The following is a 25,566-nucleotide window of genomic DNA, read 5'->3' as shown; positions in this document are numbered from 1 at the left end:
AGTATCTGTGTGGAAATGTGGAAGTGTGGAGAACAGAGACATACAAATTAACCCACATAAAGTCAAAACACTACATGTAGTGTTAACTCCATTATTAAATATGTTAGGAAAACAATTACCAGCCTTTTATGGAGCCCCGCAAGGCACCTTGGAGAAAAAAAACAGAAGTGCTTTTGCGTGATCCTGAGATAGAGTTTTTCCCCTGCATTTATCTTTGCTTGGTTGTCAATGAATTCAACCAAAACCAACATATGTCTGGTGATGAGTGTGTCCCCTTACACCAAGAACTCTCTACAGATCCATTCTATTCATTCTATTCATATAGCAATATGTTCTGGCCCAGTGAGAAACAGTGAGCAGCAGGACATGAGCCTCTAATCACATACAAGTGTGCACTGGCTGCATTACAAAATATGGTACTAAGAATGATCGTGTAGCTTTTTTGATGTGTAATACATTAAAAGAGGAATATATTAGAAGCAGAGGTTAAAGAGACAATGATAAAAGGGAACCTTCCACGGAGAGGGTAATATCTTTTTTAAGGCAGTGCTGCTTTGAATGACTGTCTCAAGAGTGCAGTGAGATAACATCTGAGTCAGAGTAGTGATGCTTAACAATTCACCCACAGTGCCAGTATTTTTTTTCTTATTATCAGTATTAATATTAGTATATTCATCTACATCTAAGTGACTGTTGTTATGAGTTCTTCTGTATGCAGACTGCTACCAGCTACAGCTGAATCTGTCAAAGTGGCCACACACTTAATAATAATTAATATAGTTTTACTGAAATGGAAATCTGCTTTAGACACCAGACTTTTAACATGCTTATATAACCCGATATCATGGCATGTCTAAGTGTGTATAAGTGTGTATTAGAATTCACTCAACCTTGCTCTGATCACTACAATAGCTAAGACTGGATCTTATGCAAAATGTAGCTTCAACACTAAGGTTTACCAGAAACTCAAATACAAAGACCAGTTATGGCTGAACTGTCCCAGGCATCTTCTGTTGCCCAACTACTACAAATGGGCAGACCTCCAGGGCAACGGAAAGCTACGTGACCATGACAGTTCATTACAGGGAGTGCAGAATTATTAGGCAAGTTGTATTTTTGAGGAATAATTTTATTATTGAACAACAACCATGTTCTCAATGAACCCAAAAAGTAGTTTTTAGTTTGTTTTTAGTTTTAGCTATTTTAGGGGGATATCTGTGTGTGCAGGTGACTATTACTGTGCATAATTATTAGGCAACTTAACAAAAAACAAATATATACCCATTTCAATTATTTATTTTCACCAGTGAAACCAATATAACATCTCCACATTCACAAATATACATTTCTGACATTCAAAAACAAAACAAAAACAAATCAGCGACCAATATAGCCACCTTTCTTTGCAAGGACACTCAAAAGCCTGCCATCCATGGATTCTGTCAGTGTTTTGATCTGTTCACCATCAACATTGCGTGCAGCAGCAACCACAGCCTCCCAGACACTGTTCAGAGAGGTGTACTGTTTTCCCTCCTTGTAAATCTCACATTTGATGATGGACCACAGGTTCTCAATGGGGTTCAGATCAGGTGAACAAGGAGGCCATGTCATTAGTTTTTCTTCTTTTATACCCTTTCTTGCCAGCCACGCTGTGGAGTACTTGGACGCGTGTGATGGAGCATTGTCCTGCATGAAAATCATGTTTTTCTTGAAGGATGCAGACTTCTTCCTGTACCACTGCTTGAAGAAGGTGTCTTCCAGAAACTGGCAGTAGGACTGGGAGTTGAGCTTGACTCCATCCTCAACCCGAAAAGGCCCCACAAGCTCATCTTTGATGATACCAGCCCAAACCAGTACTCCACCTCCACCTTGCTGGCGTCTGAGTCGGACTGGAGCTCTCTGCCCTTTACCAATCCAGCCACGGGCCCATCCATCTGGCCCATCAAGACTCACTCTCATTTCATCAGTCCATAAAACCTTAGAAAAATCAGTCTTGAGATATTTCTTGGCCCAGTCTTGACGTTTCAGCTTGTGTGTCTTGTTCAGTGGTGGTCGTCTTTCAGCCTTCCTTACCTTGGCCATGTCTCTGAGTATTGCACACCTTGTGCTTTTGGGCACTCCAGTGATGTTGCAGCTCTGAAATATGGCCAAACTGGTGGCAAGTGGCATCTTGGCAGCTGCACGCTTGACTTTTCTCTGTTCATGGGCAGTTATTTTGCGCCTTGGTTTTTCCACACGCTTCTTGCGACCCTGTTGACTATTTTGAATGAAACGCTTGATTGTTCGATGATCACGCTTCAGAAGCTTTGCAATTTTGAGACTGCTGCATCCCTCTGCAAGATATCTCACTATTTTTGACTTTTCTGAGCCTGTCAAGTCCTTCTTTTGACCCATTTTGCCAAAGGAAAGGAAGTTGCCTAATAATTATGCACACCTGATATAGGGTGTTGATGTCATTAGACCACACCCCTTCTCATTACAGAGATGCACATCACCTAATATGCTTAATTGGTAGTAGGCTTTCGAGCCTATACAGCTTGGAGTAAGACAACATGCATGAAGAGGATGATGTGGACAAAATACTCATTTGCCTAATAATTCTGCACTCCCTGTATATCACGGCAGAGTGCAATATAATGAGCGGTATGTATTATTGTAGGGTCTACCTTACAATATAAAGCGCCTTGAGGCGACTGTTGATGTGATTTGGCGCTTTATAAATAAAATTGAATTGAATTGAGTGGTAGATACAAAGACTGTACTGCCCTATATTGAACCATAATTTTTTTTTAATAATTGCGTGGAATGAGTCTTGAGTTGAATGTTTTTAACAGGCAAAAAATACTTCAATAAGTAAATAAGTAAATGTACAATTTTTGTCTTTTTTCTTTTTTTGCTGATCCGAAAATTGATCCGATCCGTGACTTAAAACCGTGATCCAATCCAAACCGTGAGATTTTTAATCCGTTGCACCACTAGTAATCAGGACCCTACCATTCTCAACAAAAGAAATGGAACAGAAACGTAAAAATAGATAAATAAATAAATACACTGACCTCTTAAAGCCTGATGAAGACCAACTGGGTCTTCATCAACTCAGGGAAGATATATGGGAAAGAAGGCCAGACACCAACTAGGAAGAAACAGAATGACAAACAGAAAGTGTTGGGAAGGTTACTTTTAACATTTATTCCACTACAGATTAAATAATACATGCTCCAAATGTATTTTGTAACGTATTCCGTTAAGTTACTCATTGAGAGTAACGTATTCTGAATACTGTGGATTACTGGATATATTGTCATGCTGTTTACAACTACATGAATGTTATATTGCTGTGTGATTTATTACTATTACTGACAGTTACTCGCCATACTAATACCAACTAGATTTTCAAATCTTAATATAAAATGAGTAACAATAGGGTGGACATTAGGTAAGGCTGCACTTTTTGCAGTGATCTGGTAGAGAAAACTTTTTCTGTATCAGTCATATGTTTTCTTTTTGTCTGTTTATAATCATGTGGAACTGTACATGATTATGTGCAGCTAGCAGGTTGTTAATGCAATCCATCAAATCTAAAAACTGCATGTTAATATGTGGAGATCCTGAAGACTGCTCCAAAAAGTATCAGATTATCTTTTAAATATTTATTCAATTCAGATTAGTTCAAATCAGTTCAAATTATCTTTTTTTTAAACATGTATATCATGTATAATGTTTTTATGTCATGTGTAATTTCCATTGCAAATATTAATCACAGTTACATTAAGAGGGGATGGCAGTAAAAATGACAGCTGTGATGTCATCAAGTACACTGCCATTCCAATTGTAGAACAATCGCGCTGCGTTCTCGGGAAGTCTGGACTCATGTGTGAACTTAGGAAGTCCGGACCAAGTGGATCATCATGGCCTTGCCATATTGGTCCATTTGATTGACCTTTATTATAATTATGAATTTATTTTATTTTCAGTTGCTACAAACGGGACAGACATGACTGGGGGATAGGACAGGGAGAAAGAATGAAAGAAAGAGAGGGAGAGAAAGAAAACCAAAGGGGAGAAGAGACGGTGAGAAGGGGGGGAAGAAAGAAAAACAAACAAACAAACAAACAAAACACCTGGGTCACCTGTATGGAGAAAAAAAACAGAAGAGAAAGCAAACAACAAAGAGCAACATAATAAAAAAAACAGCACCATCACAATAAACTAGCTAGCAGTAGATATCAGTAGATACTAAATAATAAACGATATTGTGCAGCACGCAAGATAGACAGCGCACAATGTGCTTTGAGGCAGCAGCCAAGAAAGCTGTAGTCCGCGTCTGTGAATACCCGTGTGTACACCTGTGTGCATACCTGTGTGGATCAGCATGCTTGCATTCCAAAGGTTTCTCCATGTAACGATCTGCTAGGGAGTGTGGGGAGCCACAGCCCCGTCCTCCAGGGCATGAAGCAGGTATGGAGGAGATCAAATCTCCAGACATCCAGAGGCCCCCAGAACACAAGAGACCAAGGAAGACCAACAGAGGGGCAGCCGCGCCACTGTCCCAGAAAGAGCTGAGGGGAGTCCCAGATGAGGGCTCACTCAGCAGCCGCGGAGCAGAAGCCAGGGGGAGTTGCAGTGACGCGCCCGTGAGCTCCGCCGGCAGCCAGCCGTGCCTGAGTGACCGAGCCCCAGGCTGAGAGGCCGGGGGCACCCCACCTCCGAAGTGGCCCGAGCGAGCCCCAGGCTCCAGGCCCCGATAAGCGGCCGCCAAGGAGTGAGCCGGTGTGTACCCGGACGCCCACCCCCAGACACAAAGAACCACCAACGCACCGACACCTGAGGGAGTCCCCCACTGGCAGGGGAAGTGGTGGTGGGTGGAGATACCTCCAAACCTTGGAGGGCCTGAGATGTCCCCAGAGAGGTGGCGTCTGATACCCAACCTGACATATAGACACAGACATACAGGCACACACAGATACAAACATCCATTCCCACCCTCATGCTCTCATATGCACTTACTCCACACTCAACCAACGTGGAGACAGACATAAAGAGACGCTGTACACACGATCACACTCCCCAAGCGCACTCTACGAACCGGGTCTAGGTACCCTTGCCCCTGGAGGGGGGAACTGCACCCAGACCCAGGTGGTGTTACCCTTTTCCCTGCGGTGGGGAGAGGCAGACCGCCCCGACTCCGCAGCAGCAGGGAGGCCCCACACTCCAGACCGCAGTCGGACGGCCAACTCCTCCTAGCCCCCCCGCTCCAGCAGGCCGCAGAGAACGGGGGTGAGAGAAGACTCCAAACCTCCCTCCACCCGCTCATTGTAGTGTTGATGCATGTGTGTTCTAAGGTGCAATTGGTATCCACTTGGTAAAATAAATCCGCTTGGCATCTTTCTTGGCCTTAAGACAACAATTCTGACGGCTAAAGATCCAAACGGGACACAAAAAAACCCAAAAAAACCCCAAAAAAACCAAAACAAAAGGAAGTCCGGACTAGAGAAAACGCAAGTACAGACCTGCGTACATGAGTATTTAGAAACGGCCTAACAGTCTGCAGTCAGCTAACGGCAGCTAACAATGTTAGAGTGACGAGTGTCGTTCATTAATAAATAAATATAAATAAAAATCAAATAGCAATAGTACATTGAAGATACTGAAGGTTCCCCTATTCTATTCTTATCATGAAGCGGTGTCGGAATTTCCAAATAAGAGATCCTGCCCGTGGATGCTGGCTCTGGGTCCATTGTGTAACTGACGTCACCAGCGTTAACGGGACGCTTACATTAGAGCCTTTTATTGTGTGTTTTGTACTGTATCAATCCCAGATGGAAATTGAAAAAAAAAAATTAAAACAAAAGCCGCGAGTTGTTCTCAAACCTGCGCCGGCTGCTCTAACCATGCGATAGATGACTACATGCTCATCCAACTGAGCTAAACCTACACCCGACTGCATTTTATCACAGAAATTGGAGAAGGCATAGAAAGGGGATAGCCAAACATATGAAACCAGAAATGACTGCCATGTATTCTATTTATTTCAACAAAGTAAATATATTCTGATTATCACCCATTTAAACGGTAACTGTAACCAAATACATTCACTCATGTTTTGTATTTTAAATACGTAACGCCGGTACGTGTATTCCATCACTCCCCAACACTGCAAACAGAACAGCATTCTGTTTCATCCTTTATGTAGCAGGTTTGTCTGAGAAACTTGGGACAATTTAATTCTAAGTATGATATCCAGCCACACCGTCAGACAAAATCTGGTTTGCCCCAAGGACAAAACTCCTAAACACAAGCTACACAACATAATCTATGCTGTGCAGTGTAGTGAAGAGTGCTGAGACATCCACATGGTACAAACCAAACAGCCACTCTACAGATGCATGGCACAACACCTCAACAGCTACCTCAACAAGTCAAGACTCAGCTGTATATCTGTACCCGAAGAAGAACATTCACATTTCTGACCATTAAGACAGATGGTTTGAGAGACGAGTAAAGGAAGCCTTCTGTATCTACTGTAAACAACCATCATTAAACAGAGAACGACACCACCTGTCAACCGCCTACAATGCAGTCTTGAGATCCCTTCCCAGGTGCTTAAACCCTCTCAGACCTTCAGGTGACCTTGGTTACACTTCATAAAGCTTGTGTAAATGCAGTGGACATATTGCTGTAACCAGATGCAGCAACATTCTTTATTTAATTAGCTAATTATTTTAATTAATCATCTCATTAGAGTAAGTAGTGTTGATTAATACCTTGTTGGTCATGTTGGGACTTTGAGGCAGTTCAAGTTCCTGTTGTTGAGAATAGAATGAACTTAATTATATCTTCACTAGAAATTATTAATCATTCATATCTACAGCATTTCTACAAGTGGACAGTTTATCTGCGGCAAGGCCAGCATGGGCTTCAAATGGTAATAGTGGTGCTTCTAATACAGTAAGGACCACTAATGCTGCTGTTGGAGGATATCAGTGTCACTGCAGCTGTATAACTATCTCCACCTACTCGGTTCAGGATAATGGGCTGACAGTGGTTACAGCAGCATCAGCACACCGGTTCTAAGTACCACCTTGACATGTATCTTATTGGACTGCCATCAGGTTGAGCAGCACTGCTAGATAAAGCAATAGAAGGGCACATCCACCCACAGGTAATTTCTTTTTCTGCTGATGGGGGATACACATATGTCAGAACGTTAACTGTGAGTTGGTGTTTGCAAAGAGAAGAAATTCTCCAGTGTAATTCATTTAGAGCAAATGCATTCATCTGCATAAATACCACCGGATAACACCGCATTTGTCTCAGTGACACTGATGCCTAAGAAAAGCTGTGATCTGTTTTGATTCTTTTTTTATCTGGGTTGTTTATGTTGGCTAAGATTTGGCACCCAGCGAGTCCTGTTGGATTCCAGTGGGATCAAAGATGTATTATTGTACAGTGTGTCACAGAGGGTCGGGATAATATGGGGGAAACAAACCTTGGAAGTAAATTCAGCAGGGAGGAATTAACATCTGTTGTTTTCTCTGCCAAGGCTGTTTCAGCATGGGGTTCCTTAGTGAAAGATCAGAAAAAAACAAGACTGTTTTCTCCAAATTGAACATTTAAAGCACTCAGACTATACTGACACAGGTTCGGGATGAGATGTGATTGAACAAGTAAACTAGGTTATTATGAGATCGAGGGTAGCTTGTTTATTGGCATTCTAAGATCAGGTCATGCTGAAATGTACTTCACATTCATTTAATTTACTGACCTGTGATTGATTTGTCTCTTTTCTTCAGCGTTTTCAATGATTTTAGTTTTCATGTTGAAATAAAGAAAGATATAATAATAGAATAGAAGTAATAAAGAAAGAAGATAGTTGTACTGCTACACCGCAGCTTCCTAGGGAACAGGAAAGTAATGTTCAGAGGTCCAAGCAAAGTTTGGACACACTCTGACTGAGTAAAGTTTATACAGTGGAAATACAAATCAAGCACAGCTCAACCAGGGCAAATGGGTGCTAATTAATCAACAAACAAAAAGTTTAATTCTCGCAGAAATATCCCAACCTACCTAATTATTCTATTTAAAAATAATAAAATGGAAATGAGGCCCCTGACCCCATCTAAGTCAACAGAGAGAAAGATCTAACTCTTGGCTCATTCTCCAGGGAATAGCAAGAGGATAAAGAACTATAGAAAACAATGCAAAAGAATTCTAACCCTACCCTGAACTCTGTTTGTCTCACATATAGTTACTCACAAAGAGCAGAGATTGTTTAGGTGCTCATACTAAATCACAGCTGCCTTCAATGGCAAGTTGGCAGCCCTTTAAAAAAACAGAAATATATATATTCTGAGGGTGCAGCATAGAACTATGGCACGGATCCAATCAGTTGGTGACAGAAGCCAGAATGGAGAAGAAGCAGAAAGGGGAGGAAGGCAGGATGAGGAACAAGTGCATGCCCCAATCAGGAAAAGGTAGCACTCCTTCACAGCATATAAAACAGTCAAATTAAAGATTCTACAAGAGGAAGGAGTGCAACATCCCAGTGCCATGGTAGTACAATTTGTGGTCTGGCCTGAGAAGCCAAAATCGTTAAAGTTGATCACAAAAGCAAAGGTGGAGTAAAATGTGGGCTTTGTTTAGGCCATGCTGTAACATTTTCACTACCAGCCATCTGAATGAGCTGTTCTTGTGAGGGTTTTGTTAGTCATAGATGGTTAAATAATATCAACATCTGGATTGCAGAAAACAGAAAATCCTGAACTGTTGTTGAAGATTCTCTATAGTAGAGAAAACCTGTCACACATACTGTCCAGACAACATGAACAAATATTAGAACATGCTAGTCAGCTCGATTTCCTTTGCATCATCTCAGATTTTTGATGCCAGACTGGCAGAGCAGCATATGATTGATGAGGGCAAGAAAAATGCAATTTGCAATCTATCTGTTTAGAGAATGCTAACTGTTAATTGCCATTTTAGGGTGGTTTATAGTTTTTAGCCTCTAATGTGGTGGCTGCTACAACCCATCAGCTATTTGTTTCAAGGCCTGCAACTTTTGCTGTCACCACTAGTGACACTAATTCTTAAGATTAAGGGTGTGGTTTCATTAATTAACAGGTTGCAGACACAAGGGGCTTGAGACAGTTTTCTAATTAGAGCTGCAGAACAACACTTAAACATGAGTTTAAGTGTTGGGCAAAGGTAGCCAATGTGGGGCCTGTAGCAATTTTGCCCGTTTGGATCCCCAAGAGGAAATTCTCTGGGTACCCGACGGTGGGCTTGCTCACAGAAAACCCTCTGTGGCTGCTTTGTGGGTTAGCCCATACAGGCCCCATAGTAGTTTTACGTGGGCAACCCATAATAGTCTTGCCCATAGAAAACCTATATAGCGACCCAAAATAGCCCGCTGCAGGCTACTGTGGGCACACATTTTCTGCCCCAGATTAAAATATATGCTGAGCTATGACATAGACTCTGCAACAAAGTTTATGCTTCAGTTTTGGTGAGTAAAATTCTAGTACTTTATTAGTCTGTTACTTGCTACTTATTAGCAGGTATGAATGCAACTTTCTAACAAAGCTTATCAGTGTTTGCTGATAACTTAAGACTTACACTGGTAGCCCAAAAATTGTAACCTTTGGCTGCAGTCAAAAAGATAACATTTAGGCTTTAAGACTGCATACGAGAGTTGATTATTTCTTTTTTGCTTCTTATCTATAGTCCAACACTGTACACCACTTTCCTTTTTGCAGACAGGCAGAATAATATGAAGGCTTTAGATGTGTTTGAGTGATCAGGAGTATTGCAGAGCCTGGAAATGGGGGTTATGGCCCCAATGTATCCATCTTCATCCATCTATAATCTCATTGTACGCGTTAGATTCAGTGCACACATTGCCACCATCTTCAGCACCCCCTGGTCCGCGTGACCACATCCACATCCAGACTCCTAATTGGCAAGGAACTGTGGGTCTCCAGGGAGCTCATTCCAGATGAGTCCTGCTGCCTGAGCCTCTGTTGGATGTTCAGAAGGAAATGGGCCTTCGAGGCTGCAAAGGAGGGATTGTCAAGATGAGATTCACTCACTCACACACCCACAGTGGCATACATGCTTTGTTTTGCGACTGTATGTTGGAAGCAGTATACGTGTATTACTCAGCGTGTTGTGACAGCTTGTGGACAGCGTGGACTGCTTTTTGTCACGTCTTATCCAGGTCAGCTGTCAGAAAAATGCTGAGACGATAGTTGTGGCAAGTTTGACACAGATTTGAGTCTCGTCTTCACTTTCTTGAGCTCAGAGTGCACAGATGTCTTCTGGGAAAAGTCATGCAGACGCACCATTATATTCTGTGTGCTGCCTATTTAAGATATCTTGATTTCATAATGGGTCATTTTTTTAACTATTTTTGTGTTTTATAACTTCATTTCTTTTCATATCAGGAAACACAGTGGGGTTGGAGCCTTTTTTGAGTCAATTAATACACATTCATGTTTGACTATCAGGCACCCATTGAATTCATTGATATCTTTTAAATTCTGCTGTTCTTCAGATATTTTATGTTCCCTACTGTATTTTTTAAAATTTTTTTAAAGACTTTATGAATCTCCTACAAAGAAAAAACAAAGGTTATGTAGCAGCCTCGTGCATACTCTGTCAAGCTACTGCAGTTGTCTTCTGTGTGTGTAGGTATTTAATAGTTTTTTAAAAAGTACAAAAAACACAGGTAGTGGCTACAGTAGACACGTTTGCTCTTCTCTGCGACTGGTTGGCAGACCAACCACTGCACAAGCAAGAGTAGTCTACAGAGCAATTGCACCACATGATTTGTACACTTGCTCCATCTGGCAATAGAGGCAGCTAGATGGGCTGTCTGTAGCTCACCCAGGTTTACCAACAGTGCCAACATGCTTATAAAGCACTTGGAATGCTCAAGTGGAGTAGAATAGGGCTATATAAGAACCATCTACTGAGCATACACGTCATGGATGGTGAACTTTCTATTTCCAAAGACTAAGTGCTTCAAAGAAACTTGCTATACTTCAGACACATTGATCAACACCCAAGGGTGAAGCAGAACTCTATAGTCAATGTTTCAAAAAATATTTTTTCTGGTTTCTTCTATGGTTTATTAGTTATCTACCTGGCAACATAACAGTATCCATACCCACTACATGCCAGCTGCCATCAACTTTTAATGATGGAAATGGTTAAATCAGCAGGTCTATTTGCTATGGACTAGGCCAGGTAAAACTGTTGCTAAGGAACAAAGCGTAGACTGATAGAAGAAGAAGAGTGTGGTTCACACAGAGATTTAATGTCATTCTCATTAAATATTAATGTACTTCTTATAAATGACATTTCCATGCTGTGTGACCATTTAACTCATGTAAACTCACACTTTGGTGAGTGGTGGTAAAACACAGAAATATGCAGCAACGGTATATGTGGCTCCATATCAGACATCGACAGGGTTGTTTGTAGACATACTCAGAAATTGCTAGTAAATCACTACATCTCAAGTTATACATTACAAGCAGCTCTTATAGTATATTCAGCCTCATTCATTCAGGCCTAGTGACAGGTGTAGTGAGTCGTAGTTGCCAGAAGATCGCAGACAGCTCCCCAGTCCTATATGACTGTGGTCTACACTGTATTCATGCTTTCTATCAGATACTTTTTAAAGGCTTCTATATTTCTTCAATTAAACTAGAGATGCACAAATTGCAGTTTTATCGGCCGATTGTCATTTACCCTTTTTTGTAAGTGTGACCTGCGAATACTGTATTTTGCCAATTATGATTTTCTTTGTATGTCCAATAACTGACAGCCTATACAAAGAAAAGTCAGGTTTTCTTAAATGCAAATTTGTGTTTGTATAATAAAATAAATTATTAAACTTGGACCTTTTCCCAACTGCAAATAAAATTATTATGTAACATACCAAAATTCACGTTTTCCCAACTTGCAGAATTGCAAAATAGGCCCTTTTAAAATTAAAATTATAAATATATATTTTAACTCAAAAGTACAGTTTTTAAATTTAACCCTAACCCTTGTGCGTGTTTTTATTTTGACAGCGAATGCGCACCTGCGGACCACTTATGTGCAGCCCTGGTTATTTAGCTCGTCATATTGCAGCCACAGAAATTCTTTTGTCCATGAAACCATAAAGCTGCACTTTCTTTTTGCCTTATAGTCTGATTTGTCATAACTTCTCCGTTTTGTGGTAAGCTTTTCTTTGGCTGTCACTTCTTCACCCTGACCTGTCTTATTTGGCTCAGCAGAACTAAAATATATATCCTGCTGCTTTTACACACGCACTCACATAAGCTCAGCGATTCTCTGCGCGATCAACCTCTCACATGTTTAAGCTTGCTGCGGGAGATTTCACTTGTCATGTTTGCATAGTAAGCTAACGATTAATAAGACGATGTCAGAGGAATTGGTGCACAAATTATCATCACTCACAGATCAGTGCTGTCGCTCTCTATACACAGTTCGCGCGATTGCAAAGTGAAAGCAAAAAAACAAGCGCAAATTCAAACGCGATTGCAATATGTCACATATTGACAGTGGCTCACCGATGCCAATGACATAATTACCCAGCTACATTTCTGAAAGAATGCAAAAGCATTGACATATATTTTTCCTTCCTACAATAGCCCGGCAGGGCAGAGATAGATTTTGGTAGCCCGACTGAAAAAATCGCTAGCTCCAGGACGTCGGGCTAGCGATATTGCGAGCCCTGTATCTGATTGAGGAATCACTCATCTTTGTAAAAGAGAGTTTATTACAGAGAAATGTCTCTTTCCAAAATAAAAGCTATACTATCCGCTTCTTCTGGGCTATATTCTCAGCAGCAGAAGGAGAATCATGTGCTAACAGCTGTCTAAATGACTCGGCTAAAGTTAGTAGCATGCTTGCTTGTTTTTTTTCTGCTTCCACTTGTCTTTGCACTAGGATGATGTCGGCGTAAATGTGCAGTCATATTCGTTGTGTTCCCACTAGTGCTTTCAGGTTAATCTCGTTGAAATGACCTTAACGCCACAACACGGCAAATCTCCATTAACGAGCTACCGCCGATCGCCCTGTGCATGGGGCTAGACGGCCAACATGTTAACGAGCTAACTGCGCTAACACACTAGTTCCCACCCATGTAATTGAGCATTGCGTGGCACATTCAACATACTGTTTTACTTTAGTCCATGACTCGCTTACCTTCAGGGTCATACGTCACATGAAAACCAAAATAATTCCAAACGCCAGATCTGAATGAGGGTGGGGGAGGTCCATGTTACAAGGAGAGCTTAACTTCTGTCTCGCTAGCTTGCCCTGCGCTCTTCCTTCTGACGATGCTGTCTGTGTTGCAGCCTAGGCGGAGTAGTCGAACGCAGATTCACTGAGCGCTCAACACAGACCGCATCGTCAGAAGGAAAGTTGATGAAAAAAATTACAAATTTTGTATGCGTACCGAACCGAAAGCACTGTATCGAACGGTTCAATATCGATACGAATATCGTTGCACCCCTAATACATAGATTTATTTTACTTTACCAAACAAAAGCAGACACAACAGATTTATATAACAAAACAAATCTTACATGATTTTCCAGTTTCATAGATAACAGGACAGGATTTCTTTTTTTTTTTTTTTCCCACTTCTTCTTAGTGTGTTCGTGCTTGTAACTCATTGTTGGTAAGCATTTCCAACATTAGGCTGTGCTGTGCCACAGCAGCAGGAATCTGAATAACTTGTGTAACTTCACAGTTTTAATTTACTGAATGTGTCGGGCATGCAGGGCTTGTTCTGTGCTTTACCTCAGCTGTCATCTTTGTAAACAATTGATGTTGCGATAGTTGTCACTGATGAATAAAATGCTCTTCCTGTTTACTGTGTCCTCAGGAAAAGGTGACGTGTTCGGAGATGTCTTTTGGAAAGAAACGACTCTTGCACATGCGTGTGCAAATGTTAGAGCGCTTACCTACTGTGACCTCCACGTCATCAAGAGGGAAGCTTTGCTCAAAGTTTTGGAGTTTTACAGTTCCTTCGCCAACTCTTTCTCCCGCAACCTCATCCTCACCTGTAACTTGCGCAAGCGGGTAAGGCATTCAGCTCTTTGTACATGGTACATAAATAGTAATAATAACAGACATCACTCCACTTTGCAGTCTGACAAACCTTTCTTGCTGCTTTCTGTGTAGGTGGATGTATTTATGACTTCTTCTCACATCACTGACAGTCAGATTGTTCTTTATTTGACTTCACAGTTGGTTTTAGAGAACCTATTCTCTAAAGCCAACTTTAGAATGATTTTTTTTAGGTTTTCAGATAGTTAAAAGGAAACAGGTAAAAATGAGCCTAGATACTAAACTCCTCCAGTTCTGCCAAGAAGAGAAGAATGGTCAAACATTCAGCCAGAATTATGCAAAAGCTGTTGATGGCTACCAAAAATATCTTGTTGAGGTGCAGCTTTCTAACAGATAACCAAAGGTTAAATGTCCAAGGGTGTATGTATGTATGTATTTGACCCTGTGTGTGTGGATTAGGGAAAATCCAAAATAAACTCAAACTTGTAGAGTTTATTTTGGATTTGGATTAAGTTGTATGCTGTAAATCCTTTCACCCTGTAAAAAGATCAGTTTAAGAGATCATTAATAGCCCAAAATCACCATGAGTACATGACCACAACTGTGCATAGACCCATCAAATAAAACAAATAAAAAACACATAAAAAGTTTGGGGATTTTGTAAATTTAAGCAAAGTGACACATCTACATCTTTGCTTCATTAATAAGTAGACAGTATTGTCGATGCACTGAAGCTGTTGTGACAACAACCGTACTCATCAGTGCAACAGCACAATTGACTCATAGTTTTTCAGGCTTCGCTGCTGTTGACAGGGTCAGTAGTAGTGGCACCTAAATTTCGTATTTAGTCTACCAACCCAAGCTGTCTGCTCCTCTGGCCAATAGCATCAAGCGATGACTGGACTTCCACTCCCCGCAGAAAGCCAAGATGATGTAGATTAGAGAGCAAGATCAGATTATCATGCAGGTTGGTTGTTGAATTACGTCTGTGCTGTAGCAGTGTCTGCTGATGCTAGACACCAACACAAACATGTCACGGTGACACTGAATTTTTAAAACAGTCAAGTAAAGAGAAGCACACAGCACTGCTTATGTACCAGAGGAGGCATTCTGTGTTGTTGCAAAACAACAGCTCACCTTTTTATAGTATGGTTTTTTTTAAAATATTACAGCTTTGATACACTTTGACAAACATGATATATCTTCAATACAACTTCCTTTGCTGGCACAGCCATGCTCTAGTGACAAATATATCAAAACACAAAGTTTGACATTAGTAGTCACGAGTCCCCATTTGAAGGTTCTGGTAAATCTTGTTTTTATGTGACAAGTCTGCGTGAGATTTCTTGCTTTTGAAATATCAAAAACATTGCAACTGGAAAAACGATAAAACATTCAAGTTCAGGTGTCATATACACTACTTTCTATGTAGTGATCAAGCCTTTAAGTTCAGTTTGATGGCTTGTTGGATGTTGGTGATAGTGAGAATGAATCTTTAGGCTGGTTAGCTTTCTAAGCTTTTTTACTCACTGTAATAGTGACTAAGCAGTGTGAATGTTCAACAGCAAGTATTTTAATTTCTGACGCCATGCTTTACTTGTCAATTTCATGCAATCAACTCTAAATGCTAGAACGCATTTGAGCCAAAGCTCTTTTTTCTCTGGAAAAGTGGGATATTATTTGGAAATTTGAAAAGTTTTGACATTCCAAATAAGAGAAAAGTATGGCTCAGCTGGGGCTGAATTCATTAAAAACAGATCGATACAGTTGAACAAATTTGACTTGCTAAATATCTTATAAGTTTTCTAGTGCAGTGTGAGCAGACTTGTAGCCTCAGTGGTTTTATGGCCACAGACATGTGTTTTTTGCCTTTTTACCAGAGACGCATGATAATTTCTGATACCGTTGCTCATCTTTTGTAAAACTGTGAAGCTTCAAGCAGAAGTTTCACAGCCACACATGAGGCTTGTTGTTTAGGTTTTTAGGGATTTCTGTGCTCTCTCTCTGTTTTTTGAGAGAAATTTGAAAGTACGGGCTTGCGAACACAAGTCCTAATCAAACACTATTCTCTGCCATTCTGGCGCATTTTCTGTTTTTTCTTCACACACATCATATTGTCTGATTTTCTTTCATAAAAAGTCTGTTGTTGTTGTTTACTTGTCGTGTTTCATATTTCATGGTCCCTCAGCTCAGTAGGGTTTTTTTCCATTTAAGTGTGGCTTAAATGTGATAAATTATACATACAATACAGATAGCCTCATTGTGCTCTGCACCCTTTTGCCCATTTTCACTGACATTCAAACAGGAAATCTTGTCTTTCTCTGAAGCAGGTTCGCTGCAGTTTGTTTGTATTCATGTCTTTGAGTATGTAGTTTACCGTTTATTGATGGCCACATGAACACCTTTTATTTTGTCCCTTAAACCTGCATCTAGAGTACATGAACATGTTGATGTATATTGTAACTAATAACACAAGACATTTTGTATTTTGGATAATATGTTTACCTTTTAACCTTTGTATTTTTGGCATCTTCCCACCATAATAATCTATAATACATAGTATACTGTCAGTTGTTGTTTAAATATGTATGTATTCAATTCAATTTTATTTATATGCGCCAAATCACAACAACAGTCGCCTCAATGCGCTTTATATTGTATGGCCCTAGCTGAGCCATACATACAGAGAAAAAACCCAACAATCATATGACCCCCTGTGAGCAAGCACTTTGGCGACAGCAGGAAGGAAAAACTCCCTTTTATCACGAAGAAACCTCCAGCAGAACCAGGCTCAGGGAGGGGCGGCCATCTGCTGCGACCGGTTGGGGTGAGAGAAGGAAGACAGGATAAAAGACATGCTGTGGAAGACAGACAGAGGTTAATAACAGATATGATTCAATGCAGAGAGGTTTATTAACACATAGTGAGTGAGAAAGGTGACTGAAGAAGAAATACTCAATGCATCATGGGAGTCCCCCAGCAGCCTACATCTATTGCAACATATCTAAGGGAGGATTCAGGGTTACCTGGTCCAGCCCTAACTATATGCTTTAGCAAAAATTAAAGTTTTAGGCCTAATCTTAAAAGTAGAGATAGTGTCTGTCTCCCGAATCCAAACTGGAAGCTGGTTCAACAGAAGAGGGGCCTGAAAACTGAAGGTTCTCCCTCCCATTCTACTTTTAAATACTCAAGGAACAACAAGTAGGCCTGCAGTGCGAGAGCAAAGTGCTCTAATAGGGTGATATGGTACTACAAGGTCATTAAGATAGGATGAGGCCTGATTATTTAAGTCCTTAAGAGCAGGATTTTGAACTCAATTCTGGATTTAACAAGGACCCATTTTGGCTTAACTGAAGGCTTTTCAGGGAGTTTTTAGGACATCCTGATAATAATGAATTTCAGTAGTCCAGCCTAGAAGTAATAAATACATTAACTAGTTTTTCAGGGTCACTTTGAGACAGGATATTTCTAATTTTAGAGATGATGTAAACATGTGGGTTAACATGTTTACATCCAAATTCAAGATATAATTTCTAGGATATCTATGTTTTCAGTCAAACTACAGTTACATTGTGACTCTAGTGAAGTGAATGGATCCAGGCTTCTTCTCTTAAGTAAAAACATGTATCATATATTAATTACCTGTGTCTAAAAGAAATTACCTTAATGCAGGCTAGCCCTATAATTTCAGTGCTCTATACACACACAGCTTTAGTCTGGCATCAAGTACAGGTTTTACAGTAGCTTCTGTTATTCCTGATTTCACTGGTCAGTTAAGCTGACCTTCTTACTTGACTTTTGATTGTGGGTGTCTGGGTGGGTGTTTGTAGTTGCATAAAACCAAACAAAAGTAGAAATGAAAAACACTGATGCTATATGTCCGTGAAGGTTCTCAGTCATCCAGGTCATCGTATTCAGTTCTGAACTGAAGAAGCTTCTTGGGTGAGAGGTAAAACGTCTTCAAGCAACTTAAAGAATTCCAGACGCTTTTCTTTGCAAGCCCCTTTGACTGATGTAATATTTATTCTGAATTGCAAATTATGTTGGAATGTAAACCTATCATATGTGACTTTTACTTCTTTTATTTGTTCAATTCTTTTTCTTTACCTGTAGTACATACAAATTGCTTTTAAGCAATAGTTGTTATTATTGAAAATAATGCTGAAAATAATAGCAACAAATTTGTTATGTTTCTTGTAAAATAATCATTTTTTATTGAAGATAAGTTTGCAGGGTGAAGTATACAAACACAAAACTTTAGGAAACAGTAAAAAACTAAACAAACCATTATTGTCAGTCTATTGCAGGACATAGAGGCCGACAACAATTCACTCCCACAGTAACACTGATGGCCAGCGTACAAACTCCAAGCAGAGAGGCCCCAGCAGGTTGGCAGATTTAAACTCAGGACTGTCTTGATGTCAACCTTTCACCATTGTACCCCTCTAAACAGAAACTCCACCCAAATACTTACTGAAAATATAAAATTCCAAAATGCAAAAAGACCTGTAAGCTAAAGGTCTATCAGAGGCTTTAATCCTCTTCGTCTGGCTGCTCCATCATCCTATACCTAGCATCCACTTCTGTCACACCAGCCATCTACATTTTCTTAAAATACTGTAATTTAATAGATTAATTAGTTAATGATTTGGCAGTCCATCTATGACCTTTGACTAAATTTAGTTTATTACTTGACATTAACTTGTCAAAATATGAATGAGAGTTAAACATTGCATATAAACTTTCCAATTTCTCTAATTAAAATTCTGAAATATCAGAGTAATGAAAAAGAACTACTCCATACATTTGAAACCTACAATCACGTGGCAATAATGGGATTAATAATGGGATTAATATTGTGTGTAAAGCTCACCAGTGTTCATCGTGGCTCATCATGTTTTAATAATTCATGCGCATACCAAGGGTCAATTGAATTTCCTATGTCTTCCTTATAATTACATTTTAATTATATTAATTTTGTTTAATAATCTGTTTCTACCAAATACTATTAAGTCTCTGGGCGAAATATTACTTTAAGAAGTGAAAAGAAAGGAAAAAAAATACATTTCTGGTTTTCTGATGGAGGCTGGAGCGTAATTTTTCTACTTTTCCATGTATACTTGTCCTGTCTGGTCCTTATGAACTGAGAACAACTCAGTTTCTGTTGTTATTTTAGTAATGAGTGCATGTCAGTTAGAAAAGGACATGATGCTCATTTTCATTGCATCCCCAGTGTGTGATTTAGGCTGATTATGCAGCAGCAGTGCACTAACAAATTGCTAAGTGAAGCTTTAAAAAGTAAAAAAGACCAAAACAAAACCCCTAAACATTACAATAAGGTAGCTGCTTTAGTTTTAAACGCAACCTTCCTTCATGCGTTGACAGCTTCATCACCTTCCTAAGAACTGGACTTGATTCATGAACGAGCCTTTAAATGAGCTTAGCTGCACTGGAAAGAAGTGGGAAGCAATCCCTTGTCTTTGGACAGCTCTTTTTCTAAACTGAGGTAATTGTAAAGATGGACACTTATTCGCAGTGCCCTGTAGGAATTTCACCCAGCGGTACCTTCATGTAAACATAGAGAAAGCTTTGCGGCCAGAGCTTTCTCCTCTCTGCTGTAGCTCGTTAGTTCCCAGGATGGTTGGCAGCTGCTACATTGCCGCCATGATGAAGACAAACAACTTCTGGAGGGAGCTAAGACTGGGCTTCTGGGACTGTGAGGAGACCAGAATATGTGTCAGCTCTAACTCGTTCTGTCACTCGTGGCTGGCTACCAATCTACGCCTGTAAGCACTTTACCTTCTCCCTTCAGCCCTTTCTCTTTATCATTCTCTCTTTTCCGCTGTCATGCTTTGACTTTAATTATATTTCCTCATTTTGTTGACTCCTCATTTTTCTTGTTCTCCAGTACAATATTGTTTGTTTTTGAAACGTGAATGCTAAAAGCAAAATTTTTGAACTCTGTGTTAGACAGTACTCAGTAGAGTGCCAAAAGTTTTATTTACAACCCTGCTGGAGGGCTCAAGTACCTCGTTTGGCTTTTATACATAGATGTGTATTTCTCAATGGATTGGTTCATCTAACACCTCACCTACGCAGTTTGAACATGAGCTAATTTCTTTTTAAAATGCCTTCCATTTTGGCATTTACCTTCCAAATGTGGGATAATCCATTTAACTACAAAGACACGACACAAAGTCTCACGTCCCCCAAATATTTTTTTAAATTTTCATATCTAGTTGTACCCCTGCCACGCATACCCCACCAAAGTTGACTTCAACTGTGTATGTTTGAACAAACTGCTGTAGAACTCATGACATGACACAATTGGCACTACCATTTCTAAAATAACTCATTTGGTAACCATTTGATTTTGATTTAGATGCTGTACAGTCAAGGAATTCTAGCAAAAACATTCAGATGAGATGAGGTTGCACTATAGCAAGACAAGTGGCCTGAAAACATAGGAATATAAACAAAGTTTTTTTCTTGCTTTGGTTGTTTTTGATTTTGGATGACACTTAAATTCAAAGTTGATGATAAGGTTAGTCCTATTAGCTGTGCAGCATGTCAAGACTGTGGATCTTACTGTTGTTGAAATATTTGCTATCAAACATTGGAATTAAAAACTGATAGTAAAACACTAGACTTTTAGTACTTTAGATTACCTTGCAGCCAAAAAGAGCATTTTATTAGCTTTGCTATGGCTGAGACTCTGCATTATGTGAGTTCAGGACTGGACTGGGACAAAAAATCAGCCCGGGCATTTTGACTAGAGACCAGCCCACCAGGTATTATAGGAAAAACCATAAAGCCTATGAAAACAAATGCTGTTGTGACAGTGATGTACACTATCTTGTTGGTATATATTTAGCAATCTAATAAACTTAAACCTAAAACCTTAAACGATCCTCCCTATTCTGGTATTTTAAACAGTACTTACCGGAAATATCAAACAACCTAATCAATAATTACATATACCTAACTAGCAGTGTTGCCAACTCCCAGCAAAAAAATAGGGAACCACCCCCGACCCTCTGCCTCATGACGCTTATTTGACGTAATCAACTTTCATTTTTTGCCAGGGTAAAACAAATGCACAGAAACCAATTATTTTTCTACAGTAATTAAATAGATTCAACATCTTTCTTCAACAGAAGTGCAGACTGCACACATGGTGCCTTCCCAAAGGAAAAAGTACTATAGCTTACTAGGGTATATTAGACTTAATGTTTACTATATACAGTAATGAATTTCTATACATTTTACATCAGATGATCACTTTGGTTGTAAGATTCAGATAATTATTTAAAAGCGAGACATTTTAAATGAGAATAAGAAAGAAAAGTATTTTTCTTTCTTATGCCCAATGGGCTGATGGCCAGTCCAGCTATGTGTGAGTTGGTGGGTCATGTTGAGGATAGACAGTTTGCCATTACAGGCTTTGTGGATTTCCAAACAGTTATAATCGATTTCCATTATTTAGATGACACCTTGGCCTCCTTTGTGATCCAAAAAGAAATGGAAAAATCAGTTTCTCCAATATTTGCCATCCACTTGATTAACCACTGGTCGCAGTACTTTTTAAAACACTGCACCTTTGACTAAAGCCATCAGTGTCATGCTTTTTTTCAATTGTGTTTTGATGAAGTTTTTTAAAAAAAAATTGTAATCATTGGCTCTTGTGTATTACTGTCAGTATTTAGTAAATTTCCATCCTTGCTTGGCCCAGTCTGATTAGTTTCATTGGTGTTGTGTTCCACAATTATGTCTTGTATTCTGTCAATTCATCACCATCACTCATCAAATGTCACGGTTTGTGGAGACAGACCGTGCGGAGATGTGTGTGGTGGACCCAGGTGCGAACACAAGTGAGGATACGGGAGTGAACTTAAACAAAAGCGAGCCTTTTATTGTGGCTGATGATCACGAAAGAAACAAACAAGAATGAGGGCAGCACAAGAGCAGTAACTAAACAGAAACCTAAACTGGGAACAAACTATGGTAAGGCTATGGCTGGGGATACAAAAGACTGGGCATGGAAACACGGAGGGTGGGAACACAGACGACGCGACACAGACTGAATGAAACACAGAGACTAAATACACATAAGGGATGATCAAGGGAAGTGGAAACACATGAGGGGGAACAGCTGATACACATGAACCTAATGACAGGACAGGGAAAGTGAAACTACATACACTGACATTAGACACAGACTTTCAAAGTGAAACAGGAAACATGGGGATTAGACGTGACCTGAACTGAACTTAACCACACAGACATGACAGGTAGACGCACGGACCAGGGAGACTGACTACAGGAGGAGATGACATAAACAACTAAGAAACAAAGGACTAAACAGCAACCTCGAAATTAACTAGATGAACTAAACTAGGGCACAAATGAATACCAAAATATATATAAGAACTCAAACACTGGGTCACAGACCCAGCCCATGACATCAAATGTGGATCACCTAGTTGATCAACCTGCTGCTGCCTCTTCTGTAGATGACTTGTCTGCTTTGACTTAAGATTTGGCTTTTGAACTTTTACTCTCTGTGTGTCTTGAATTTGGGTCCATTTCCTCCAAGTCATTAAAGAGAGGTTTAAATTGTCTTTTTTATCTAGATGTTTTTGAACTTTTGAACTTAAAAATGATATATTAACAATTAGAAAGGCAGTTTAAGTGACACTGAAAGGGGGAAGATTGTTGGTTCCAGACTGGCTTGCCAGAGTATTTCTGAAACTGATAATCTACCTGCATTATTCCACACACAAAGAAAGGTCCCCCCTAAAAAATCTTCAGTGAGCAGCAGTTCTCTGCCTTGTTGATCCCAGGGGTCAAATGTGAATGGCCAGAGTGCTTTGAGTTGATAGGGAGCCCACTTGTTACAGCCAAGGTATGAAGAAACACATCATCATGCTGAACCTCAAGGCAGATGGTCTGCAGCAGCAGAATGCTGTCAGCTAAGAATTGGAAACTGAGGCTACAACTCTTGCAGGTTCACCAAAATTGGACAATCACAGAATGAAAAACCATAATCTGTTCTAATGTGTCTCGGTTTCTGCAGTGACTTCAGGTCATCCTCTAACAGCAACATCACAAATGGCAAATTCATTGCTGATGCTGCAGTTGCAGAACACACAGCTGTATTTCTCTCTGCATTTTTCCTTCGATATTTCGTGGATGTAATTGAGAAGTGTGTCGGGGAGAAAGGATTTTCGGTCACGCTGGTCACGTCTACACGTTAAGCCAGCAGCTCAATACTGCTGAGCAATTTACAGCTAAGTCTGCAGTTTCATTCTCATTAAGATGCAAAACTTGCTGGGATGCAAATTCAGAGAGGGGGTTTCTTTCTGCTGATAATAAATATTTGGTGGTATTTTTAGGTGCTTGACTCTTTTTAAGTTAGTTTTCAGCATTTCTAAATCGGCAAAATCATCACCATTGGGTACATTAGGTATGACAGTGACACTCTTGTTTCTATTGGTTTACAATGTACTCACAATTCGAAGTTTTTAACTCCGGATCCGAGCTGGCCGAGTGAGATCTTGAGGGAGAACAAAGGGAAGCGGCGGCGGCCTAGAGGGAAGCGAGCCGGCGTCAGGAACAGGCTGAGAGCTCGTGCACACCGCACACCTCTGCCTAGCATCCTGCTCGCCAACGTCCAGTCACTGGAGAACAAGCTTGATGACCTCAGGGCCAGGGATAAAGTTCCAGAGAGACATTCGGGACTGCAATCTCCTCTGCTTCACCGAGACATGGCTGGACCCAGCGGTGCCGGACCACGCCATCCAGCCGGCCGAGTTCTTCTCGGTTCACCGCATGGACAGGACACGGGACTCGGGGAAGTCAAGGGGAGGCGGCGTGTGTTTAATGGTGAACAACAACTGGTGCAACAGTGCGAACGTTGTTCCTCTCACACGCTCCTGCACACCAAATCTGGAACTACTGTCCATCATGTGTCGTCCTTTTTATCTACCTTGGGAATTTACATCGGTCATTATAAGTGCCGTTTATATTCCACCACAAGCGGACACGGTCACCGCCTTATGCGAGCTGCATGAGGCACTCACACAGCACCAGACACAACACCGGGACGCTGCGCTTATTGTGACGGGGGACTTTAATAGCGCCAACCTCAAACGCGCAGCGCCGAACTTTTATCAACACATCACCTGCCCCACCAGAGGTGAAAGGACACTGGACCACTGCTACACTACGGTCAAGGACGGCTACAAGGCACAACCCCGCCCCCCGTTTGGCAAATCTGATCACGCCGCCATCTTCCTCGTGCCAAAATACAAACAAAGGCTGAAACAGGAAGTTCCGGTTCAGAGGAAGGTCGCGCGCTGGACTGATCAATCGGTGGCCGCGTTACAGGACGCACTCGATGACGCAGACTGGGGCATGTTCAGAAACAGCTCCGATGATGATGTCAACGTGTTTACGGAAGCGGTTGTGGGATTCATCGGGAAACTAGCGGATGATACCGTGGAGACAAAGACTATCACAACGTTTCCCAACCAGAAGCCGTGGGTGGATAAAACCATCCGCAACGCTTTGAGATCCCGCACCGCTGCCTACAACACGGGACTCACGACGGGGGACATGGACCCGTACAAAGCCGCGTCATATAACGTGCGGAGGGCGGTGAAAGAGGCGAAGCAGCGCTACGGGAGGAAACTAGAGTCACAACTCCAACAGAGTGACTCTAGGAGCCTGTGGCGGGGACTAAGGACAATAACGGACTACAAAGCACCAACAACCGGTATGACGAACGCGGCCGTGACTCTGGCAGACGAGCTGAACACTTTCTATGCTCGCTTCGAGGCTGCAGCTAAGGACTCCAACAATGCTAGTGTTAGCGGCGCTAACGGCTGCAGACAGGAAGATACTGCCAGCACCGGAAACGTGCTCGTCATCTCCGAGCATGAAGTAAGGAGAGCCTTCAAAAGAGTGAACACCAGGAAAGCAGCAGGACCAGACGGCATCCCAGGTCGTATCCTAAGAGACTGCGCATACCAGCTAGCTCCTGTGTTCACTGAGATATTCAACATCTCTCTATCTCAGTCGGTGATCCCCACATGCTTCAAAGAGTCCATCATTGTTCCTGTCCCGAAGAAACCCCACCCTGCTTCTCTCAATGACTATCGCCCTGTAGCCCTCACCTCAGTAGTGATGAAGTGCTTTGAACGCCTGGTCAGAGACTTCATCATTTCTTCACTACCAGACACACTGGACCCACTACAGTTCGCTTACCGTCCAAATCGTTCCACAGACGATGCCATCTCTCATCTCCTCCACACATCACTCACTCACTTGGACACTAGAAGGGGGAATTATGTTAAAATGCTCTTCATAGACTACAGCTCTGCATTTAACACCATAATTCCCTCCACACTCACCACCAAGCTGGAGCATCTGGGACTCAGCTCATCTATGTGTCAGTGGATCTCCAACTTCCTA

At 41.0% G+C, this 25,566-nt stretch overlaps 1 protein-coding gene across 2 annotated transcripts in view; it reads left to right on the top strand.

Annotated features, from left to right (window-relative positions):
• Window positions 1-25,566, top strand: part of kcnh5b (potassium voltage-gated channel, subfamily H (eag-related), member 5b) — a 177,646-nt gene that overhangs the window by 108,941 nt on the left and 43,139 nt on the right. For both annotated transcript variants that reach the window (XM_040041721.1, XM_040041720.1), the window contains exon 12: window positions 13,907-14,103. In XM_040041721.1, the coding sequence (XP_039897655.1) occupies window positions 13,907-14,103 (197 nt within the window). The remainder of the gene's footprint in view (window positions 1-13,906; window positions 14,104-25,566) is intronic.

This window comes from Simochromis diagramma, unplaced genomic scaffold, assembly GCF_900408965.1.
Source record: "Simochromis diagramma unplaced genomic scaffold, fSimDia1.1 OVJJ01000304.1, whole genome shotgun sequence".
Taxonomy (NCBI): domain Eukaryota; kingdom Metazoa; phylum Chordata; class Actinopteri; order Cichliformes; family Cichlidae; genus Simochromis; species Simochromis diagramma.
Note: the sequence above shows the minus strand (reverse complement) of the source record. Positions and strands in the feature narration are given on the sequence as shown.